At 39.9% G+C, this 24349-nt stretch overlaps 2 protein-coding genes, 2 long non-coding RNA genes and 1 pseudogene across 6 annotated transcripts; 3 read left to right on the top strand and 2 right to left on the bottom strand.

The window, feature by feature from the left end:
• Positions 1 to 4892: 4892 nt before the first annotated feature.
• Positions 4893 to 5101, bottom strand: LOC113037059 (U2 spliceosomal RNA; annotated as a pseudogene).
• A 1377-nt stretch (positions 5102 to 6478) lies between these two features.
• Positions 6479 to 7210, top strand: LOC113036296 (uncharacterized). The gene is made up of 2 exons (XR_013901570.1): positions 6479 to 6766; positions 7047 to 7210. It is a non-coding gene; the product is annotated as an uncharacterized LOC113036296 (long non-coding RNA).
• A 2136-nt stretch (positions 7211 to 9346) lies between these two features.
• On the top strand, positions 9347 to 10159 carry LOC145420248 (uncharacterized). Its single transcript, XR_013901571.1, has 2 exons — positions 9347 to 9798; positions 9953 to 10159. It is a non-coding gene; the product is annotated as an uncharacterized LOC145420248 (long non-coding RNA).
• A 600-nt stretch (positions 10160 to 10759) lies between these two features.
• On the bottom strand, positions 10760 to 17720 carry ech1 (enoyl CoA hydratase 1, peroxisomal). 3 transcript variants are annotated; one of them, XM_026191545.2, is made up of 11 exons: positions 17591 to 17720; positions 17420 to 17496; positions 14502 to 14670; positions 13792 to 13880; positions 13580 to 13704; positions 12917 to 12965; positions 12164 to 12228; positions 11860 to 11930; positions 11671 to 11742; positions 11431 to 11581; positions 10760 to 11170 (listed from the first exon to the last, which is right to left on the bottom strand). In XM_026191545.2, exons 2-11 carry the CDS (start codon positions 17454 to 17456, stop codon positions 11066 to 11068), a joined length of 933 nt encoding a protein of 310 aa, XP_026047330.2. In that variant the 5' UTR covers positions 17457 to 17496; positions 17591 to 17720; the 3' UTR covers positions 10760 to 11065. The 3 variants fall into 3 exon arrangements, with proteins under 3 accessions (XP_026047330.2, XP_080145471.1, XP_026047329.2); XM_080289345.1 differs by lacking the exon at positions 17420 to 17496; XM_026191544.2 differs by having other exon boundaries at positions 17420 to 17655.
• A 64-nt stretch (positions 17721 to 17784) lies between these two features.
• LOC113035809 (delta(3,5)-Delta(2,4)-dienoyl-CoA isomerase, mitochondrial-like) lies at positions 17785 to 24317 on the top strand. The gene is made up of 10 exons (XM_026191543.2): positions 17785 to 17923; positions 20406 to 20574; positions 21196 to 21284; positions 21372 to 21496; positions 22111 to 22159; positions 22848 to 22912; positions 23146 to 23216; positions 23335 to 23406; positions 23496 to 23646; positions 23907 to 24317. The coding sequence occupies exons 1-10, from the start codon at positions 17785 to 17787 to the stop codon at positions 24009 to 24011; spliced, it is 1035 nt and encodes a 344-aa protein (XP_026047328.1). The 3' UTR covers positions 24012 to 24317.
• The last annotated feature ends 32 nt before the right edge of the window (positions 24318 to 24349 follow it).

Here is a 24349-nt window from a genome sequence, read left to right as displayed (position 1 = left end):
TTATTTATCTTTGATCCAGTCGCTTTTTCATAAATATCTAAAATTTCTATCGCACCCTTTAAACTATCATCATCTGCCAGATATAATACTGTATCGTCCGCATACTGCGATATCTTTAAAACTTCCCCCCGCGGCATCGGAATCCCTTTTACTGATAAGAACAGATTTTTTTTTTCCTTTTTTATTTTTACTTACAACACCATCTTACATTTCCATTTGCTCAACATTCCATTGAATACTTTTCATATTTCACAAAAACATCTTTTACATCATTCATAATAATCCTTCCACCTGTCCTTAATCGTGTCTATTCCCCATCTTTGTAATTCATGCCGATATATCCCCTCAAATTCCCTCTCTATATCCTTTATTGTTCCCATCTCTTTCCATTCATACCCCCCCCCCTTATATACCCCTGTCTTGCCCTCCATATCTTAAGTTTTGTAATTGATAACAACATACAACGTATTTTATTTTCCTCCTTCTTTTTATCCTTAGGCCTAAGATAAGTTATTTCCTCATATGTCAAAGCCTCTAGTCCCTTATACCTCCTCTTCATTCCAGCCCATACCTTTTTTGCATATTTGCACCCCCATAGGACGTGTTCAATCGTTTCTTCCTCTGTGCAATTATCCCTCGGACATTCTTTTAACTTCCCCAAATTATGTGCATACATCGTAGTCCTTACAGGTAATTTCCTATGTAGGTGCATCCAATTAAAATCTTTCAAAACATTCTTATAACTCTTATCCTGTGCGTATTCCCAAACTTCCGAACTCACTATCCCCTGGTTGTAGTTAGCATTCCTCGCCAGTTTTTTATACAGAAGTTTATGATTTTGTATTGTATCCACCTCCCTGCACTCTATATGTCTCTTTCCCCACTTAACCATCCTCTGAAAGTATTCTGGTCTTGTCTCTGCCTTCGGCCCCTGATTTTCCCACCCAATTAAAAACCGGTATGGAATAGCTAACCAGAACCATAACAATATCTGACATTTATGAATATATGGCTTCTTTAACAGCGTACACACATTTGCATAAAAAATCGTATCTAACTTTAACGGAATGTTCGGTACCCCTTTTCCCCCATCAGCAACCTCCTGATACATTTGTACTCTCTTTACGTACTCGTAACCTCCCCATATAAAGTTAAATATTCCCCTCATTATTTGTGCTCTAAATACTTGTGGCATCGGGAACACATAACCTAGATACAATAATTTCGGCACCACCTCACTCTTTATCACTAACACCTTCCCAGTAATTGTAAGCTTCCTCATTTTCCATAGTCGTAATTTCCTTTCCACCTCTGCCATCTTCCCCTTCCAGTTCCAAATAGCATCGCCCTCCTTATTCCCAAAAGAAATTCCTAGAATGTCCATAGGACCTTCACACAAAGTATAATCACAAATATTTTCCCTTCTACCTTCCCACGTCCCCAAGTACTTATATTTTGTCTTTTCCTTATTTATTTTTGATCCTGTAACTTCTTCATATATTTTTAATATTTCCACAACTTCTCTTAAACTGTCGTCGTCCGCTAAATATAGTATAGTATCATCCGCATATTGAGATATTTTCAAACATTCCCCCCCCGGCATCATTATCCCCCTCACTCTTTTATTCTCCCGAATCGCACAACCCGATAACGGGCACCCTTGTCTCAACCCCCTCGCTTGATGAACTTTTTCCGTGAGGAACCCGTTCAATTTGATTTTTGAATATATCTCTTTATAAAGGATCCTCACCCACCTTATAAATTGTTTTCCCAAGCCCATCTTAGTCATTACCTCCCACAAAATTTCGTAATCTAGCCTATCAAATGCCTTTTGTTGGTCTAAACTTACACAGATTGCCGCCATTTTTCTATCCTTTACATATGCAAGTATGTCTCTATGTAATTGTATATTCCATGAAATTTGTCTCCCCTTCACCCCACACGTTTGATCACTTCCCACTATATCCGACATTACCCCTACCAATCTATTTGCAATTATCTTACTTAAAATCTTATAATCTACACATAACATAGTGAGAGGTCTATAATTATCAAGTAAATGAGGATTCCCTTTCTTAAATAATAACGAAATCACACCCGTCCTCATACTCTCCGCCATCTCTTCCCCCTCTAATATTTCTTTAAAGACCTCCAACAAATGTAACCCTATCACTCCCCAAAATACCTCATAAAATTCTTTCGTTAATCCATCTATTCCTGGTACCCTATTTACCTTCATTCCCTTTACCACCTTATATGCCTCTTCCATCGTTATTTCCCTTTCCAGAAACTCCCTATCTTCCTCTACTAATCTCCTCTTTAATGACCCCAAAAGAACATCTCTTTTTTCTGTCCCTACTTTTTCTTTTCTAAATAAATCCTCGTAATATTCTTTTACTACCCCCAACATGCTTTCCCTCCCTATAATCTCCTTCCCATCCTTTTCCAATTTCTCTATAACCCCCCTTTTATCCCTACTTTTCATCTTTTTAAAAAAATATGCAGAACACCTTTCATCTTCCTCATACTCTTTCTGTTTTAATTTATATGTTTCTGCTCTTGCCTTCCTCTCTAATAACTCTTCTTGCCTCACCTTTAAGTCTTCAATTTTCAAATCTACATTTTTTTCCTTCCCCTCCTTTTGTATAACATAAATATGTTCTATCTCTTTTTGTAACATATTAAATTCTTCTTTTCTACGTTTGGATCTATCTGTACAATATTCTATCGTAAATTTTTTTATCTTGCATTTTACATCCTCCCACCAATCCCCTTTTTTTCCATAAAGTTCTTTTACTTTCACCCATAAAGGGAAGATCTCTAAAAATTTATCCCTATAATCTTTTTCCTTTAACACCTCATTATTTAATTTCCAATATCCCTTCCCGTATTCCATCCCTTCTATCTCCAAATCCACCTCTACCGCCTGGTGATCCGTGAGTAGAACCGGAATCGTTTTTCCCCCTTTAATTTTACACTTTTTATCTATCAAAATATAGTCCAACCTACTCTGTACCCCCCTTGTATTCCTCCATGTATACCCTACTTTTTTCCCCAGAAGTCTGCCCATAACATCCGTTAACCCGTATTGTCTTATAAATGTCTTTAATGGGAGAGAAAATTTTTCTTTTTCTAAAGATACATTAAAATCCCCTCCCACTATAATATTTTTCCTTGTAATAAAACAAGTGTCCATCGACAAAAGGAGTTCTCTTCTTTGTTTTGGATCCACATGTGCATACACATTTATTATCCGGCTTTGGACCCCGTTTTTTTCTACATCTACCACCATCACTCTTCCCTGTATCACCGTATAACTTTCTTTTATTTTTATACTTTTATTTCCACACAACACTCCCACCCCTGTCCCATATACTCCTCCTATACTCCATGCCGATTCACCCCCCCTCCACTGCTCCGAAAAAATAACAACATCCTTCTTGTCCTTCAAATGTACCTCCTGTAATAAACATACATCAAAATTATAAAACAACAGAAATTCATATACCATTTGTCTTTTTCTGGCATTTTTTAACCCCCTTACATTTAACGTAATTATTCGGAACCTCACCATTTTGTAGTAAAAAAAGGGGTATCTATACACCTAAGCAGAGGGCACTTAATAATTTTATAACAAAGAAACAAAAGAAAAAACAGATACCATCTCCTAGTTGTCTTTTTGATCTTCATATCCCCTGAAAAAAAGGAAAACTTTACAAAATTAGAGCCGAAAAAGAAAAAAAAGAAAAACCTCTGTCGTCCATTTTCCCCTCCCTTATTAGTCCATGTTGACTTGCGCCAGCAAATTTTTTATAAATGAATCTTCCGATTTTTCTTCACTTTCTACTTCTTCTTCTTCAACGTCTCCATCACTCGTTAAATCACTCATTGGTGTGTGCATACATTCAGTCTGCGTCCCTCTCAACACATACGCTCCCATCTCCCCTCCCTCTTCCATCCGCTCTCCTTTACCTTCTTTCAAATTAGTCTCTCCTGGAGGGACTCCCGAGCTCACTTTCCTACGCCTTTTGGCCGACTTTCTTCGTGGCTTAGCTGCCACTTCCCATATTTGTCCTTCTTCGCACTGCTTCTCCCCATTTTTCTCCCCCATCTTATCGCCTTCTTCTTTTCCTTGTTCGGCCCCATCCTCTCCCCCCCCCCTTCTTCCTCATTAGTCTGATTCCTTTCTGCTGGTGGCGCCTCTTGTGCGCTTTCCCCAATATTTGTTCCTATATCCGTTTCTTCATACCGCTCTACCTCGGTCCCTGCTTTAGCTGCTTCCGAATATGATCTGGGCCTAGTGCAATCTCTTGCCATATGTGTATCTGAGCCACATAAGTGACACCTTCTAGGCTCTTTGCAGTCTCTTGTGATATGGCCATTTTTCCCGCAGCTCCTACACCTCACCTGCTCACAATTGTCTGCATTATGTCCCGTACTGCCGCATTTTCTGCATGCTTGTGGCTGTCCTGCATACACCAAAAAACCTCTGTCTGCTCCGATGGAAAACACTGCAGGCGGGTGGCAGTATCCATCTTCCGTTGTCATATCCATTTTAAGTTTTACCCGAAACTGTCTTTTTCCAGTCCATAGGCCTAGCCCGTCCTTTATTTTTCGTACCCCTGGGAGCACTGTAACGTACCGCCCCAGGAAGTACTTAATGGTCTCTTCTGTAACCCAGGGATTATACATGTGCACCGTTAAAATCCTATAATCGTTCCTGTATAACGGGGTTACCATATATTTTTTTAGTTCTTCATTTTCTTCTGTACCACATCTCTTTCTCACCTCCTCCGCGTACTCTCCCGTACAAAAAGTCACGTCATAGTGCTTACTTGCCGTGCTTTGCTGGAGGCAGTAGATTTCCTCTGGTTGTACCTTCAATGCATCATAAAGAATCCTTCGTCCAAAATTAATTCTGTCATGGAAATCCTTTTCTTTATCCATTAGTTCAAATCTCAAGGTATTCCTCGTTCCATACGACCATGTATTCCTCTCCGAAAAATTGGCCGACGTCGCCGCCATCCTACATTGCTTCTCGCCTTGTAACTGATAAGAACAGATACTACACTTGATCTTAGCCAAAAGGCCGAGAAGCGATGGCCTCCCGCAGGTTCCTGGCTGAGCCGCCTTCTCGGGACACTTCTCGCTTGTGACGGTGCGCTCTTTCACTTGGCTCACAGGGAGGGAGCTGCTTCAAATCTCCGCCCACCTACAGTACCTCAGAGGCCTGCGGAGCTCCCTGGAACTGCGCGTGTAGCTGAGATATAATATACTGAGCAGTGTTGGTCAAGTTACTTGAAAAAAGTAATCAGTAACTAATTACTGATTACTCCCCCAAAAAAGTAATCCCGTTACTTTACTGATTACTTATTTTCAAAAGTAATTAATTACTTAGTTACTTAGTTACTTAGTTACTTTTTAAAAACACGATTTACAACCTGAAGAGGTGATAAAGTGATAGATCTTTCAGCCCAATTCTACTTTTTCTACATAATCCATCATACAAAATGTAATCAAATGGAAAAGTCTCTTTTTAAAACTTGTTTTATCAGTTTTAATCTTTTAACTTTATGCATCAAGCAAAACATTTAATTATATGCAACATTCTCTGACTTGAATAAATTAGTTTAACATTTAAACCTATTTTCTACACATTCCAGCACATAAAATAAAATATTTTTTGTGTTTTCACTCACTCTTTCAAACAGATGCAAGTAAAACACAGCAGAAAATAAATAAAGTCAAAGACTCAGCGGTCCTTTTGCTCTATTTTCACCTGTAAAGCAGGAGCAGGGTAGGCGGAGGGTTACCCTGGTGCAGGTGTGCTGCGGTCAGTTGAAGAATCCGCGCGAGTGTCTCTGTGAGTTTCCCATTACGTCGTAGCTACTCGGTGCTTGCTCGGAAGTTTAGGGGTTTTTTTCGCTGTAAAAAGAAGTTTTCTTCCCACGCACAGCAGACACTAATGTTTTTGTCACTTTTTATGGAATCAAACTCAAAGTAAGGTCAGTACTTCCACACTTTAAACGCTGCACGCTCATACTCTCTCCCGCACTCGATATATTATCCATTGTTGATCTGCACACAGCTGCTGTCACCAACGTCGCACTTGCTTACGTCACTGTCATGAGACATTCTCGCAAAAAAAATCACGGTTTTAGTAACGCAGTAACGCAGCGTTCCTACGAGAAAGTAACGGTAATCTAATTACCGATTTTGCAATAGTAATCCCTTACTTTACTCGTTACTTGAAAAAAGTAATCAGATTACAGTAACGCGTTACAAGTAACGCGTTACTGCCCATCTCTGATACTGAGTGTGAACATTCTCAAAACTGTATTGTATATACTGTAGTTTATTTTTTATTGTGTAAATTTAATTTATGTAAAACTAAGGTTCCACATGTCACTGTTGAAGTGGGGCATTAATCAGTGTGACGCCACTTGTAAACATGTTGCGTGTGTGGGGTTTCCCAGCCAGAGCTGTATGGACTCCACACTGGTGAGGCACACTTTCTGTAGCTCCTCTCCCTGTACTAAATTATACATTTAAATTTGGTGTATTTTTCTTTGCTAAGTATTAGTTCTTCTGGCTAAAAGCTCCCAAAGTGTTTTTGATTGCTTTGAACGAGAAAAATAGTAATTGGAACTGCGTTTTATCTGTTAAACCATCCGTTTATGTGGTCCTTACTTGTGCTAAACAGGGATGAGGAGAGGCCTGCTGTTGCTGTGTGACACTGATTTTGCTGCTGCACTTTGTCTTTTAGGTATGTGTAAATGTATAGGTTATGTTTTATGTGTATAATGAGTTCATCACCTGAGGCTGCACACTGCATAGTATTTCCAGCCATGTTGAGAAAAGTTAAAGTTGTTTGAATATGTATTGTGTAATTGATCCATCTTAGTGGGGATTTAAATATTACAAGTTATTATTAGTGGCTTCATATTTGTCTCTGTTTTACCCCACTATAACATTTAACTTTAAAGTGGCTGTTGGGAGAATCGTTGTTTTGATAGATTGTATTTTCTTTTATATATTGTAAGCAGAGCTGCATGGACTCCACACTGGGATGAGGAGAGGCCTGCTGTTGCTGTGTGACACTGATTTTGCTGCTGCACTTTGTCTTTTAGAAATAAATCAAATCCTTGTTTGAGGTGACCAAATACTTATTTTCCACCCTAATTTACGAATAAATTCTTTAAAAATCCTACCATGTGGATTCATGGATTTTTTTTTTTTCACATTCTGTCTCTCACAGTTGAAGTGTACCTCTGGTGCAAATTACTGACCTCTGTCATCATTTTAGGTGGGGGAACTTGCACAATCGGTGGCTGACTAAATACTTTTTTGCCCCACTGTACCTCTATCTTACCGAGCTTTGCTGCCAGTTTTAGAGGAGTCATGCCATCATTATTTTCAATCTCTACAAACTGGACTTTTTTGTCAAGCTTGTTCTGTTGAACAAGTATTTCATCATACATCTTTGCAATCATATCTGTGTTTTCTTTCGTGTTGTCTGCTATGACCACCAAGGTGTGCAAAACAGTGTTTCCTTGTGAGTCTCTGTCAGTCACGTCAGCTCTTCTGTAAGGGTTTTCCATGAGAAAGGACACAATATCAGGCTGGTTGGTGCAGGCAGCCAATGACAGAGGGAGCTCCCCTAATGGAAACACAAACAGATGAGCTTAGAGATAACACTCAGCCATAAACAACTGAGACAGAAAGTGTAGCTTGTTAACACCAATATGACATTACCCACCAGAATAAAAGCCCATTTCAGCATGACGCTGGAAAAACTTTCCATTTGCTTTGGCTTGCACATCAGCTCCTTTCTGGACTAGCAGCTTCACATGCTCAAAGCTCCGCCTCTCAATGGCAACATGCAAGGCTGTCTGACCTGTTACACGTAGGACTTTTGTTATAAGAAACAAGCTGAGGTTAGTCATCACAATTTTGTATGATCCATAATTTATCTTGAAAGGCTTGCCAGTACAACACAGAAACATCGATAGGTCTATTTTAAGATTGGCAGTTTTCCTTCACCCTACCTTTGTAGTAAGGATCTGTATACGATGCATTGATCAAATTTTCTAAATCTCCAGTTTTCTCTGCTATGTCAAGGATAACTTCAATTGTGTTGTTATTTCCACCTTTCAGGTTCAGCAAAGCCTTCAGTAGTGCCGTTTTCCCATTAGTTTCATCTGAGAGCGAAAATGATCACACACTGTTAGTTGCTTTTTACTTCAGCAACTAACAGGGTCTTTCACTGCACACCAGGTATTTCTGAGGACTCCCTGCAGACAAGTATGTTCACAGAGAACATTAGGACATAGTCAGTCATAAATAAGACAACAGCTTCCATGCTACTTGCCTGTGAATTCTGGGCTTGTAAGTCTTTTATCATGACATCGCAGGTAGTCAAGCAGGCCGTGAAGTTCTGTCGCGTCTCCCTTTAAATACTTTGTCCCTTTTGAATGTTTCACTGCAAGCGTGGTCAACACTGACACTAAACTGCCTGGAGAGCAGAAAAAAAACAAAGTCCCAAAATACATTCTGTAGTATCAAATACAGTCATTTTTAAAAATCTCTGCATCATAGTCATTGTCAATTGTTGATTTGTTTCTGTTCTCATTGTATGACGTATTATGATGGCTGTTTGGTAGCCGTTCGCATACTGTGCATACTCTCTCTCTCTCTCTTCATATATGTGTGTGTGTACAACAGCTTTATGTTAATGTACAATCCTTAATATGTTTTGTCTGTGTGTGTGTGTGTGTGTGTGTGTGAGGGGGGGCGCCAGAGGGAGTGCTCGCCCAGGGCGCCAAACAGGCTAGGACCGCCACTGCCTGGGACACACCAACCCCTTCATCTCGATAAGGTAGCGATGCATGGAGGGGGAACAATATGGGGCGCCGTTTGTAAAGTGAACCATACTGAAATTAACGTCAAGTTTTTTCCTCAAAACCTTACAAAAACATGTTTTTTCGAGGAATTTTTTCACAACATTTAGTAAAATATTTGTAACTTTACATATTTAAAACACACTTTTAAATGTTAAATCTAAATATTAAACATTAAATCTAAATGGTAAACGAGCATGTCCAGCTATTTAGCTGGACATGTGCTGCAGCGATTGTGAAGTGGAGACTGCAGCTGCTGAGAGTCCACTACTCCTGAACCTTTGGATGGCCTACAAAACGGATCTTCCGATGTTTTCAGCTAAATCGCTGGACGTGCTGTTAGGCAAGAAGTGAAGCCGCTTATGGCGTTGAGAAGTGACCATCAGGGTAGAGCAGACACAATCTGACCACTACTGGCACACTTTTGCAACGGAGGTTTTCGTGAAGCTTTTATTTTGGTATTTCTGTTGATCCGTACAATAAATTTGTCCTGTAACATTTAGATTTAACATTTAGATTTAAATATAATATTTAAATTTAACATTTAACATTTCGATTTAATATTTAAAATTGCGTAAAAATATTTTACTAAATGCTGTAAAAAATGACTCCAAAAAACATGTTTTTGTAAGGTTCTGAGCTAAATGTGGAAAAATGTTGCCGTTAATTTCAGCATGTTTTCACTTTACAAACGGCGCCCCTCTTGAGAGAGGGAAGCCAACGGGTAAAAATATAGATTTTTATCGGATTACGTCGTGGAAGAGAAATTGTTCAAGCCATGTTTCCGAAGTAACAAAGAGCCGGCGAATGGCCTGGATTGCAGCCATTCGAAGACCAAATATAAAGTCCCAGAACACTCCAGCTCACATGTTAGTCTGCTCCAAGCATTTCCACAAAGGTAAGTCTTCTGTTGTAGTTATTACATAATTTATCATAACATAATTGTTGATGTAGGTTACAAATAAGTGTTATATTGATTTGAATTGAATTCGTTGCGCTATGCTGCTTTGTTCACTGTGGCTTTGCAGGCTAATATTTGTTGTGTTTTGTAGGAAAACCAGCCTATAAAATGCTGGAATGCGATCCAGACTGGGCACCCTCTATCAACCTGGGTCATACCGAGTTTAAAGCTTCTACCACAGCGAAATTTGATTGGTTAAAAGAGAGAGAGCGATATCAAAACAGCCACGAAAAGTCCCGCATATGTTGCATTGTTAACTTGTTTTTCACCGGAGCTAATAAAACACAATGGAATACAATTTTTGATTCTTTCTTGTAAGATTCTATTGTGACACCATCACTGATGATGTTTTGTGCTTGCTTGAGTATCCTCCAGTTTTCGTTTTGCCATGTTTTTCTTTTCTGCTGTTCTCACCACTCCTCGCAGTGCCTGTTTGTCTGTTACAGCAGCGGTCCCCAACCCCCGGGCCTCGGACCGGTACCGGTCCGTGAGTCGTTTGGTACTGGGCCAGGAGAGTTGAGCCTCAGGTGTGAAATGTCTGGTTTTCAGGGTTTTTAATCGGTTTTCAGCGTTATTTTGTTATCGTTTTGATCGTTAACTCTGTTTTCCTGGGTCTTTTCACGTGTGTTATGAATAAATCGTATTTTTTTCGGTACCGGTACTAGTTTTATTTTGTTGTATTTATCTGCGACACTTTAAAGGCCGGTCCGTGAAAATATTGTCCGTGGCACAAAAAAGGTTGGAGACCGCTGTGCTACAGAACAGCCTTGATACCACACTGGTAAGCAGTGCATTACAACAGACTCAACTGCAGCATGTTAGAAAGAGCTGAGCAGTTGTTCCTCCTAAATCTCCTCTGATGTGCCCTCTTTATTCTACCAAGACTGGAAATTTAAAATCACTTTCACACAAGTGTCTTTAATGAGGAAACATTCAGGAGATCGTTTACAGATGAACAAAATGTTTCTCAGCTCAGTCAGTTAAGATTTGCCTTAGTTAAATATTATCCATATCTGATATTAGAGCAGGAGAAATATGAACCTGAATGAATTATTAAACACATAATGACATTAAAATACTGTCTAGTGTGGATACAGATATCAAGATAGTAAATGTAATTTTGATTTATAAAATTGCTGTAAGAAAGGCCGGAGTGGAGGAGGAAAGAGGCACTTTCTGTATCTGAGCTTTGCCTCACTGGTGTTCAGAGTTTAGAGTATGTCTTAGTTTTGGGACTCTTCTTCTCGAGAGCTGCCTGAGCTGATTTCATCAGATCTTCAGTCTGAAGCATGCTCATGTTCCACGTGGCCTGGAGAAGGAGAAATTATGAATTTAAGTCAGTACTTTAAAAAGGGAACTTTATAAGTTCATATGCATTTAAGTGAGCATGCCACATCCCCTTTATGCTATCAAGTGTCATATAAAAGACACCAGGAAACTGAAATGGAGGGAATGAGGTAGCAATGCCAGATTCCTTCCGTAGAACTCTGAACACAAACCTTAAGAGTGACGTTGTGAAGCTGACAAAAATATGCACAGAAAACTTTGTCATATTATATTCATCCTTACAATGTAATCCAGTCCATCTGCTACGCTGTGGTTTCTGGCATAGATGAGGTTTATTTTGGTGCCCTGCACAGCAACTGGGCTGCGACCAGCAATCTCTCCAGCAATCTCCAGAGCTCCAGCCATCATCGCCTCCTTATCTGCAAACACTCGGCTGAAGAAGAAGAAGGGAAGGGTTTCAAACTGTTAGAATGAATAAGTGCTTTTAATTTGGAAAAAGAGTGATGAGGGAACATTGTTTACCTGACCAGTCCGCTGCTCTTAGCTTCATCAGCATACATCTTTCTCGCTGTCAGAGCCAGTTCATTAACAAGACTGTTGAAAATAGAAATAGATTTTTTTTTTAACCTACAAGCATTCAGTCACTTAACAGTGTCATGTCATAAATTTCTTTGAAACTTGTCCCAATTGTAAATCATGCTGCTGGCTCACCTTTGGCTGCCGATGACCTTCGGGAGTCTCTGGAGTGTTCCAACATCTGCTGCAAGTCCAATATCAACCTCCTATGGAGCCAAAGCAGAGGGCATCATCAATGCTACATTTAGCAAACAGAATCTCAAGATCTAGTGTGTAATCTCTGCTCAAAACCTTGCTGTAGGATATGACAGGTCAAAGAGATCAAGATCTGTGAAATTGTTTAACACAAATCTTCATAAGTTGGTCTTAATTGAATCAGCTATCTATTCCATGCTTTCCCAATTGTCCTCACCACAGTGATAAAATCAGATGATTATACCTTAACTTGGAACCAGGCGTCCTGGGTGCACAGGCGAATGTCACAGGCTGTAATCATGTCAACACCTGCCAGAGAAAACACCACCTACGGTTAACTCACCGAAGCTCCTTTCTCCACCAAACTCAATGCGTCAAACACCTCCACAACCAAGAAGCCTGTATCACAGCCTGTGGGTTTCCCTGGCTCCTGCTAGCATCATGTCCATGCAGTAAACTAACCAGTTATATATCAAAGCTTGAAAACATAGTATTTTCAAATGTCTTGTTGTCTTCTAGGGTCAAGTCGAAAGCAGCCATGGGGAAGAGGGGCATATGTATAGTTTCAGCCACCGCCTTCAGAACACAGCAAATCTCCTTGGGGAGATATTTCAATTCAAATTCATCCATACCACAAACACGTTGGACTGGTCCAGCTGAATGACTCAATTAGGAATTTTAGGGGATTTGAAGCTTTTCACACAGTGGCTACAGCTTCTTATATCTGCACACTTCTCAAAGCATCATCCTCCTAACTTCAAGTGTTAAAATGCATAAAACAAAGGCTTAAAAAACAAACGAACATTCATTTATTTCTTCTTGGCTGTAAATGCGTTTATTTCTGCTGTAAAGTTGGACATTTTAACACGAGACTCTTTGGGAATTCACTCCCTTTTGCAGCCAGACTCAAGCAGACATTCGAGGAACTTTAGTGTTTGTCTAACTCCTGTACCTTAAGATGATTCACTACAGCACTGTAATCTTTACAATGTCCTACCTGCTCCTACACAGGCTCCATGGATGGCCACCACAACAGGCTTCGGGCACTGCGAGAACACAATTCAAGAGGAAACGTACTTTAATGATAGTGAGGGAGAATTTGTAAGGAAGGGAAGCTTGGTGCACGCTGGGTCCTACTGCTCTTACACTACAGACATTAACAGTGTGACAGTGTATCTTGTATTGAGTTCTTACTGTTGTTTCATGCAGGTCACACAGATGAGCAATGCCAATGGAAAAAAATATAATTTCATTACAAAAACTGGAATTTTAAAGACAAAATAACCATAAAATAAATCCTATGTTTGTAACTTCTAATCTGTCCTAAGGCTTTCTTTGGCTGAAGTAAGATTTCCACCATTCATCATTTATCCAATTCATAGCCAGGGTTGGTGGGGGGATTAAGTCTATCCCAGCTGACCCATGGTAAAAACTGATGACTGAATTTTAAAAGATAGCAATACAACAGTGGACATGAATGCAAAATGAGCTTTCATGAACCCTAATATTGTTAATATAACTTATCTTGATTTAGAGAGGCAACATCTGAGCGAGAAGCACAGTTCAGGAACCTTCCTGATAAAATCTGATAATTCAGTCACACCTCATGTTTGTGACTGGTTCAGTCTTCTCACTCTTTACATTAATAATGCGCTCTGACCTTCTCTATGACGGAGAAGGTCTCTTGGAATTTCCTAATCTTTTTTTTTAACCCCCAGGAGATTCTGGCTGTGTCGTCTCCTTCTGGTTGAAGTACATTGTTCATCATGTCCATGAGATCGATACCTGCGCATTAACACAGATGAGATTTTACACACTGATTATACTCCACTGAGAGAAGAGAACAGAGGTTTTAATATTCTGTATACCCACCAGCTGTGAAGAGCTTCCCTGCTCCAGAAACTACCACTGCTCTGCACTCGGGGTCCTCAGAGAGCTCATTAAAGCAGGTCACCATCTCACTGGCAGAGATACACAAGTTCAGATCAGTGTTCACCCAAATAATAATTTAGCTTTTAATTCCAGTGATTAGTTTGACTTTTTGAGCTCTTTTATGTCTGATAATTTAACACTTTTAGAGTTCCATGTATTAGCATTGTATTTTTTATTCACACTAAATGATGCAATATTGATTCTCAACGATTCACGAAATAGTAATAGTCTGAATATTGTGTTCACTTGTTTGTAGGGAATGACTGTATTTATTTAAACTCTTGTATGTGCTTCTCTCCTGATCAGAGGACTGAATACGTTTGGGAGCTAGCCTACTTGCTGGTCTGTGCTGTTACACAACGAGGGTTGCAGGATGAATGAAAACAAAAACAAACTTATACAAGTGCTTTTCCCCCCCTCACACACTATACTCCCAGCATAAGTAAGAGAAGCCAGCTGAGGTAAATACATGCTGGGTATGATGAACCTTCTCTTTATTTTCACCAAGATAAATAAGGAATATGGACAATATGGACTTTCTAACTGAATATAAACTGTGAGACAGGTTCCAGCATCCAGGTATAATATATAGCATTTGTCATGCCTCTGACACTGTGTAAAATATGTATATATGTAATTCTGATTCCTGCCTCCAGAAAGCACTGTTCATGGCATTGCGTTTCTCAGGCCGGTGAAGTTCAACATGCGTGATGGACTCTGTAGGACGACTGATGGCCAGGGTTGTGTACGGAGGGGTGGCACCACCTGAAGATGACATGGCTCTGGCCACAGTTTGACTAGGCAACCACAACCCCTTATCTAAGAAGAAAAAACAGAGCAACATTAGACTGTGGCCGAGAAGCAAGAGTCGTGAAAGCTACAAGGCTACAATGGACTATTCATAGGCCTTTTCTCATCTTTACCATTTTGTATCTTACTTACATTCAAGGCCTCAACTCACCTGTACACCTCAGTATTGGTTCAGTTTTACAATAAAGTGGTACAGTTTTACAGTAATTGCAATAGTTATTGAAAGGAAGAGGATACAACTAGCACAGACCTATAACAACTGGACAATAGAAGAAAAAATAAATATTGTCTGGCCTGAGTCTCGATTCTGATCTTGGTGCAAAGAACATGTTGCCTCGCAGCAGTGGTTTCACTAAGCATCTTCTGAATACTACGTCTATCTGAGTGTTGTTGCTGACCATGTCCATCCCTTTATCACCACAGTGTACCCATCCTGTGATGGCTGTGTACAGCAGGATAACAAGCCATGTCACATGTTTCCAGTACCTTGGTGAATCTGTGACATGAAGAATTAAGGTAGTTCTGAAGGTAAAAAGGAGTCCAACCTACACTAGGAACCTAATAAAGTAGCTGGTGAGTATAAATAAAGAAAAAAGTCAAGATATGATTAACAAAATTAAAACAAATATATAATGGGGTCATTAATCACTGCAACTCTGTCAATTTAACCGCTAAAATAGTAATTTCGTTTAAGCAAGTGATCAGTCCACCACTATTTATTCATGTTTTTCCACAGTCAACTCCCTTTTCTCACTTCTAGCTACTCAAATGCAGATATTGTTTGAAGAAAAAAGAAAAAACATATTTATACACTATTAAACTATATAAAATACATGGAGCAGAAAATCAACATTTATGACAAATTAAAATCACTACTATAACCTGTATAAAGTACACATTTTCTTGCGCTTCTACTCTGGACTTTACGGCAGCGCTTATTCTCCTTCATTGCTGATCGCAAAGAACAGTTATGCTCAGATGGAAAGATGATGCAATATTTGAGTAATTGTGTTGAACTAGAGCATAATTCCCTCCCTTCATTTTTGTGGAATATGCAGACGATAGAGATGAAACTTCCAGACGTAGTTTGAGTCGTTGGACGAGAGAAAGAATGCGTCGAAAGTTTCACGTGAACTTTCAAGGATGATTTTTAATGAATTTTTGAATATGATGCAATCAGACTGTCTAAATGAAATCTGTTCGTATGTGTGCGCGAGTTTGCGATTAGCAATGAAGGTGAAAGGGCGCTGCAGTATAGTGATGGGATTTCCGGCTCTTTTTAGAGAACCGGCTCTTTCGGTTCCAAACCGGCTCTTCAGGTTGTTTTGTTGCTTCAATTAATTTATTATTAACAATAATATAAAATTATGCACAAAAGGAATTACCAATGAAAAAAAAAAGTGGTTTTATTTATATAGAAATATATGCGGTGGCCTCTAGAGACAAAACACGTACAAACTCCAAAACACATTTCTAGCATGAACTGAACTTCCAAAACAGAGCTACCCAGATCACTTAAATTACACAATTGAAAGCATGAAAGCATATGTGCATTGTTTGTGTATTTATACACAAGCATTCATATATAGTCAAATAATTTAAAAAAAAAAAAAAAAAAAAAAGTTCATTTATCTGTTACTACCACACACCAAATCCGGTCATTGGTACTTGCTGGCTTGTGTAGCCACTAGGTAACAAAAGCTCAACACTGCCCCTAGCATCCTGGAGCACTTCGGTTGTATTTTATACGTGTTTTGAGTTTTTATGTGCTTCTGAGTTTTTACGTGTTTTTACGTGTTTTGGAGTTTGTACATGCTTCGGAGTTCGTACATGATTTGAAGTTTGTATGTGCTTTGTCTGTAGGGGCCACCGTAAATATACTTTTATTTATTCACTCCACATAAAATGTAATAAATAAATCATATAATACAAAAATCAACTATTCACATTTCAAGTTTTAACTATTTAAATTTTCAGCTTTTTCCTTTTACAAATTTAAAGTGAAACAACACAAAACACTGCAAACCACAACACAATTAAATATAAATTATAATATGAAAACAAAAAGAACATTCATATTCTCTGTCATATGGGCCTGCATGACTAACTTTCTGAATCCTTTATCATCTGCAACTGAAAATAGTTGTGGATGATTACTATTCCTTTCTAATGTGAGGTTGTTGTCCCTGGCTCTTTCTCTGTCTCTCCCTCCCGCTCTGTTCCTGTGCTACTGAATGTAACTACCGCCCCTCCCTCCTCTGCCCAGCGTAAAGCACAAGGCTCGCATGCTGAGTGAAGCGGGAAAAAAAAGTGCGAGAGAGAGAGAGGGTGAGAGAAAGAAAAAAAAAACCCCATGGCTCGCGATAAGGCACCGGCTCGCGTCGTTCACGTCAAAGAATCGGCTCTAAGAGCCATTTCGTTCGCGACCGACCCATCACTACTGCAGTAAAGCCTAGTGCAAAAGTGCAAGAAAATTTAGGCGGCGGAAAAGAGGTGGCTGCTTCACCGCGGCTCACAAATGACTGCTTGACCGTCACTTGACCGCGATCTTACAAACCACTGAAGCTGCACTGACGAGCTTTCACCCACTTATCCCTATAAAAGGTTTTGTGCATCGACACACGGCTCCGAGCTAAAACAGCGACAAACATTCAGAACATCCGGTGTATTTTCACACGCTTTGATGGGTTTCCCTACTAATTAACAACAAAGTTAAAATAATAATAATAAAAAATACAAACAAATCACCGACACTTACATTTGGTGACAGCTGACCTGAAAACCACTGCCAACATCGCCCTTTGAACGGTGCAGAGTCCAGACCGTTTAGCGAGGCTGCATACAGAAACAATCATTCACTTCACCTGGCCCTCTGGACATTAGCCAGTTAGCTTTGCTAAAGCTAAGTAGTTATCAGCAGGGATCTTACGTGAGTTAATCGGTAGTTCACCGGTTATCCTTCGCACAAACAGCAGACATACAGCGTGGCTTTACTTAACAAATGTTAACGCACAGCTCATTAAATGAACCCGTGACGTCACTATGTGAACTATAAACAAGATTCCCTAGCTAAGTTAGCACTGGCGCTGCCGTAAAGCCTAGTGTAGAAGCGAAAGAAAACTTATGCGTCAGATAAGAGGCGGCTGGCTTCACTGCAGATCACAAATGACAGTTCACTTGACCGTGTTCACTAAACAGTCTGGACTCTGCAGGGTTCAAAAGGCGATGTTAGCGATGGTTTTCAGGTCAGCTGTCACTAGATGTAAGTGTCTATAATTTGTTTATATTTTATTATTTTACTTTAGATGTTGTGTTAAGTAGTAGTAAAACGTATCAAATCGTGTGAAAATACACTGCATGTTTTGAATGTTTGTCGCTGTTTTAGCGCGGAGCCGTGTGTTGAAGTTCTGGAGTCAAAAATTGGAAACAAAACCTTTTATAAAGATAAGTGGGTGAAAGGTCGTCACTGCAGCTTCAGTGTTTCGTAAGGTGCAGGGCTCACTTTGTGTTCTTTAATTTCACCCCTATGAAATATAAAGAGTCTTTTCAAAAACCAACCAGAAAACATTACACAGCTTCGAGAATACACGACTGAGGCAGGCTGGTCCTAATATTAAGATACCTTTATTAACTGCATTTGTTAAAATAAAAAAACTTTAAAAAAAAGAACAGAGCACAATAAAAGTTGACTGTGGCATGTCCTATCCTGTAATACTATCCTAAATTAAATAAAACCACCATACATTGAACTGGACTTGCCAGTAGCTAAGGACCATGAGAGAAGAAAATCACACGTGCAAACCAACTCTACACCCCAGGTGCCGTACAACAAAAGTAGTGTGGAAAACGACCCACAACCGAAGGTCCCACAGATACTGAGTATCCTCAATTCACTGCATTAAAAAAAAAGTCATAGGTAATAGGGCACTTAACATCAGACGCATTGCTCACAGTGAAACTACAAAATGTACTCCCAACATAATAAAAACACAGACGATATTTGATCCCAGCGCACTCCAAAAAGGAATGACGCTCTCTCTGACGAATGGTACAAATCAAATGTGCAGGTACAAATGTCACTGTAAACAAACACCAGAAACGTAAAGGATCCCCAGAGTATGGCTACGTGGTCAAACCAAATATAAACAGTGTCACAAAACTGTAGACGGTACAAGACAGCAGTTCCTTAAAGGACGGGGCCAAACGGCGGCTGCTGCAGACGTTTCCCTCAGCTTGACTGGGCCGAAACGATCAACACTGCCCGCCGAACAGGCTACAGTGGGCAGCAATTAAATCCCTGCCGGTAGAAGGGCAGCCGCCCTCTCCAAAACGGCAGAAAATAAATACACGGCCACTCTGTAACTGTACAGCCTGAAAAGTACAGTTACAGTACATTAGTGTCTAATACCTCACTCACAAATTGAGCAATAAATTGGGAAAGCTTCTCTTATCCGGTTGTTCAGTCTGACGTCACTAGCCGTGTCTGGGTCTAAACTCCGCTGCAGGTCCATATATCAAACGATCACTATGGCATTACTGAGAGTTGAAAAACTGTCTAAAGTCTTTCATCTTTAATAAAATGATCAGCGTTCTGCTCTACCAGGTGTAAGAATTGAGTTTAACATCCAGGCATCCATGAAAACGGAATTTATGACATTTAACGGAGTTAGAAGTTAGCAGGAAGTTAGCTCGCTAGCTTCTATCTAAATACAATATAGCATGTCCTGACTGCAGGGTTTTGGAAACAAATTAAAACGTACAGCTCTGCTATCACTTCCAACATAAATGAAGACAGAAAACGAAACAGCAGTGACGTTTGTAGGGTTACTGAAGTTTGGCTAGCTGGTATATAATGATGTGCAGGTTGGACCCCTTTTGCCTTCAGAACTACCTTAATTCTTCATGTCACAGATTCAGCAAGGCGCTGGAAACATGCAACATGGATGGGTACACTGTGGTCATACAGGGATGGACACACTCAGAATATATACCAAAATATTCTTGGGCAAGATACTAAGCCCAGGTTGATCTTTGATGTGTCTGTCAAGGTATGAATGTGTGCAAAGAAAGCACTTACATAGAAGAAGAAGAAGAAGAATGTTCAAATCAGTGCTCAGAGTAGAAAAGTGCTATATAAAACCAGTCCATTTACCATATCTACAAATAATGAGTTGTGGTCTCCTCTGAAGTCTGTACACGGACTAATCAAGTGCCCTGATTGCTCTCCATTCCTGGACAAGTGCAGCCTGCAGCTGTGAAATGGTCACTGTGGCTGCTTGTGTTGAACACATCGACTTAGCATGTCCCAGACATTTTCACAGCGAGGTGTACTGGGACTAAATGCTTGGCTGGACTGTGCAGACATTGTTGTGCTGAAACAGTCACAGGGTGTCACTATGTCGACTCAGATCACCAGTGGTCATCTCATTGACATCCAAGGCTGGACATCCATGCCAACTTCAGTCAGTTGTGGAATTGTGGCACTGATGACAATGTTGTGCATACCCTTGTTTTGTTTATTTGTTGTTTATTCGGTGTGTGTCTCTGTTCTATAATACTGGCTTGAGAACACTGTAGACTGAACCAATACTGAGGTGTACAGGTGAGTTGAGGCCTTGAATGTAAGTAAGATACAAAATGGTAAAGATGAGAAAAGGCCTATGAATAGTCCATTGTAGCCTTGTAGCTTTCACGACTCTTGCTTCTCGGCCACAGTCTAATGTTGTTCTGTTTTTTCTTCTTAGATAAGGGGTTGTGGTTGCCTAGTCAAACTGTGGCCAGAGCCATGTCATCTTCAGGTGGTGCCACCCCTCCGTACACAACCCTGGCCATCAGTCGTCCTACAGAGTCCATCACGCATGTTGAACTTCACCGGCCTGAGAAACGCAATGCCATGAACAGTGCTTTCTGGAGGCAGGAATCAGAATTACATATATACATATTTTACACAGTGTCAGAGGCATGACAAATGCTATATATTATACCTGGATGCTGGAACCTGTCTCACAGTTTATATTCAGTTAGAAAGTCCATATTGTCCATATTCCTTATTTATCTTGGTGAAAATAAAGAGAAGGTTCATCATACCCAGCATGTATTTACCTCAGCTGGCTTCTCTTACTTATGCTGGGAGTATAGTGTGTGAGGGGGGGAAAAGCACTTGTATAAGTTTGTTTTTGTTTTCATTCATCCTGCAACCCTCGTTGTGTAACAGCACAGACCAGCAAGTAGGCTAGCTCCCAAACGTATTCAGTCCTCTGATCAGGAGAGAAGCACATACAAGAGTTTAAATAAATACAGTCATTCCCTACAAACAAGTGAACACAATATTCAGACTATTACTATTTCGTGAATCGTTGAGAATCAATATTGCATCATTTAGTGTGAATAAAAAATATAATGCTAATACATGGAACTCTAAAAGTGTTAAATTATCAGACATAAAAGAGCTCAAAAAGTCAAACTAATCACTGGAATTAAAAGCTAAATTATTATTTGGGTGAACACTGATCTGAACTTGTGTATCTCTGCCAGTGAGATGGTGACCTGCTTTAATGAGCTCTCTGAGGACCCCGAGTGCAGAGCAGTGGTAGTTTCTGGAGCAGGGAAGCTCTTCACAGCTGGTGGGTATACAGAATATTAAAACCTCTGTTCTCTTCTCTCAGTGGAGTATAATCAGTGTGTAAAATCTCATCTGTGTTAATGCGCAGGTATCGATCTCATGGACATGATGAACAATGTACTTCAACCAGAAGGAGACGACACAGCCAGAATCTCCTGGGGGTTAAAAAAAAAGATTAGGAAATTCCAAGAGACCTTCTCCGTCATAGAGAAGGTCAGAGCGCATTATTAATGTAAAGAGTGAGAAGACTGAACCAGTCACAAACATGAGGTGTGACTGAATTATCAGATTTTATCAGGAAGGTTCCTGAACTGTGCTTCTTGCTCAGATGTTGCCTCTCTAAATCAAGATAAGTTATATTAACAATATTAGGGTTCATGAAAGCTCATTTTGCATTCATGTCCACTGTTGTATTGCTATCTTTTAAAATTCAGTCATCAGTTTTTACCATGGGTCAGCTGGGATAGACTTAATCCCCCCACCAACCCTGGCTATGAATTGGATAAATGATGAATGGTGGAAATCTTACTTCAGCCAAAGAAAGCCTTAGGACAGATTAGAAGTTACAAACATAGGATTTATTTTATGGTTATTTTGTCTTTAAAATTCCAGTTTTTGTAATGAAATTATATTTTTTTCCATTGGCATTGCTCATCTGTGTGACCTGCATGAAACAACAGTAAGAACTCAATACAAGATACACTGTCACACTGTTAATGTCTGTAGTGTAAGAGCAGTAGGAGCCAGCGTGCACCAAGCTTCCCTTCCTTACAAATTCTCCCTCACTATCATTAAAGTACGTTTCCTCTTGAATTGTGTTCTCGCAGTGCCCGAAGCCTGTTGTGGTGGCCATCCATGGAGCCTGTGTAGGAGCAGGTAGGACATTGTAAAGATTACAGTGCTGTAGTGAATCATCTTAAGGTACAGGAGTTAGAAAAACACTAAAGTTCCTCGAATGTCTGCTTGAGTCTGGCTGCAAAAGGGAGTGAATTCCCAAAGAGTCTCGTGTTAAAATGTCCAACTTTACAGCAGAAATAAACGCATTTACAGCCAAGAAGAAATAAATGAATGTTCGTTTGTTTTTTAAGCCTTTGTTTTATGCATTTTAACACTTGAAGTTAGGAGGATGATGCTTTGAGAAGTGTGCAGATATAAGAAGCTGTAGCCACTGTGTGAAAAGCTTCAAATCCCCTAAAATTCCTAATTGAGTCATTCAGCTGGACCAGTCCAACGTGTTTGTGGTATGGATGAATTTGAATTGAAATATCTCCCCAAGGAGATTTGCTGTGTTCTGAAGGCGGTGGCTGAAACTATACATATGCCCCTCTTCCCCATGGCTGCTTTCGACTTGACCCTAGAAGACAACAAGACATTTGAAAATACTATGTTTTCAAGCTTTGATATATAACTGGTTAGTTTACTGCATGGACATGATGCTAGCAGGAGCCAGGGAAACCCACAGGCTGTGATACAGGCTTCTTGGTTGTGGAGGTGTTTGACGCATTGAGTTTGGTGGAGAAAGGAGCTTCGGTGAGTTAACCGTAGGTGGTGTTTTCTCTGGCAGGTGTTGACATGATTACAGCCTGTGACATTCGCCTGTGCACCCAGGACGCCTGGTTCCAAGTTAAGGTATAATCATCTGATTTTATCACTGTGGTGAGGACAATTGGGAAAGCATGGAATAGATAGCTGATTCAATTAAGACCAACTTATGAAGATTTGTGTTAAACAATTTCACAGATCTTGATCTCTTTGACCTGTCATATCCTACAGCAAGGTTTTGAGCAGAGATTACACACTAGATCTTGAGATTCTGTTTGCTAAATGTAGCATTGATGATGCCCTCTGCTTTGGCTCCATAGGAGGTTGATATTGGACTTGCAGCAGATGTTGGAACACTCCAGAGACTCCCGAAGGTCATCGGCAGCCAAAGGTGAGCCAGCAGCATGATTTACAATTGGGACAAGTTTCAAAGAAATTTATGACATGACACTGTTAAGTGACTGAATGCTTGTAGGTTAAAAAAAAAAATCTATTTCTATTTTCAACAGTCTTGTTAATGAACTGGCTCTGACAGCGAGAAAGATGTATGCTGATGAAGCTAAGAGCAGCGGACTGGTCAGGTAAACAATGTTCCCTCATCACTCTTTTTCCAAATTAAAAGCACTTATTCATTCTAACAGTTTGAAACCCTTCCCTTCTTCTTCTTCAGCCGAGTGTTTGCAGATAAGGAGGCGATGATGGCTGGAGCTCTGGAGATTGCTGGAGAGATTGCTGGTCGCAGCCCAGTTGCTGTGCAGGGCACCAAAATAAACCTCATCTATGCCAGAAACCACAGCGTAGCAGATGGATTGGATTACATTGTAAGGATGAATATAATATGACAAAGTTTTCTGTGCATATTTTTGTCAGCTTCACAACGTCACTCTTAAGGTTTGTGTTCAGAGTTCTACGGAAGGAATCTGGCATTGCTACCTCATTCCCTCCATTTCAGTTTCCTGGTGTCTTTTATATGACACTTGATAGCATAAAGGGGATGTGGCATGCTCACTTAAATGCATATGAACTTATAAAGTTCCCTTTTTAAAGTACTGACTTAAATTCATAATTTCTCCTTCTCCAGGCCACGTGGAACATGAGCATGCTTCAGACTGAAGATCTGATGAAATCAGCTCAGGCAGCCCTCGAGAAGAAGAGTCCCAAAACTAAGACATACTCTAAACTCTGAACACCAGTGAGGCAAAGCTCAGATACAGAAAGTGCCTCTTTCCTCCTCCACTCCGGCCTTTCTTACAGCAATTTTATAAATCAAAATTACATTTACTATCTTGATATCTGTATCCACACTAGACAGTATTTTAATGTCATTATGTGTTTAATAATTCATTCAGGTTCATATTTCTCCTGCTCTAATATCAGATATGGATAATATTTAACTAAGGCAAATCTTAACTGACTGAGCTGAGAAACATTTTGTTCATCTGTAAACGATCTCCTGAATGTTTCCTCATTAAAGAGACTCGTGTGAAAGTGATTTCAAATATTCAGTACTGTTATTTGCCAAAA

Source organism: Astatotilapia calliptera, chromosome 14, assembly GCF_964374335.1.
Source record: "Astatotilapia calliptera chromosome 14, fAstCal68.1, whole genome shotgun sequence".
Taxonomy (NCBI): Eukaryota; Metazoa; Chordata; class Actinopteri; order Cichliformes; family Cichlidae; genus Astatotilapia; species Astatotilapia calliptera.
Note: the sequence above shows the minus strand (reverse complement) of the source record. Positions and strands in the feature narration are given on the sequence as shown.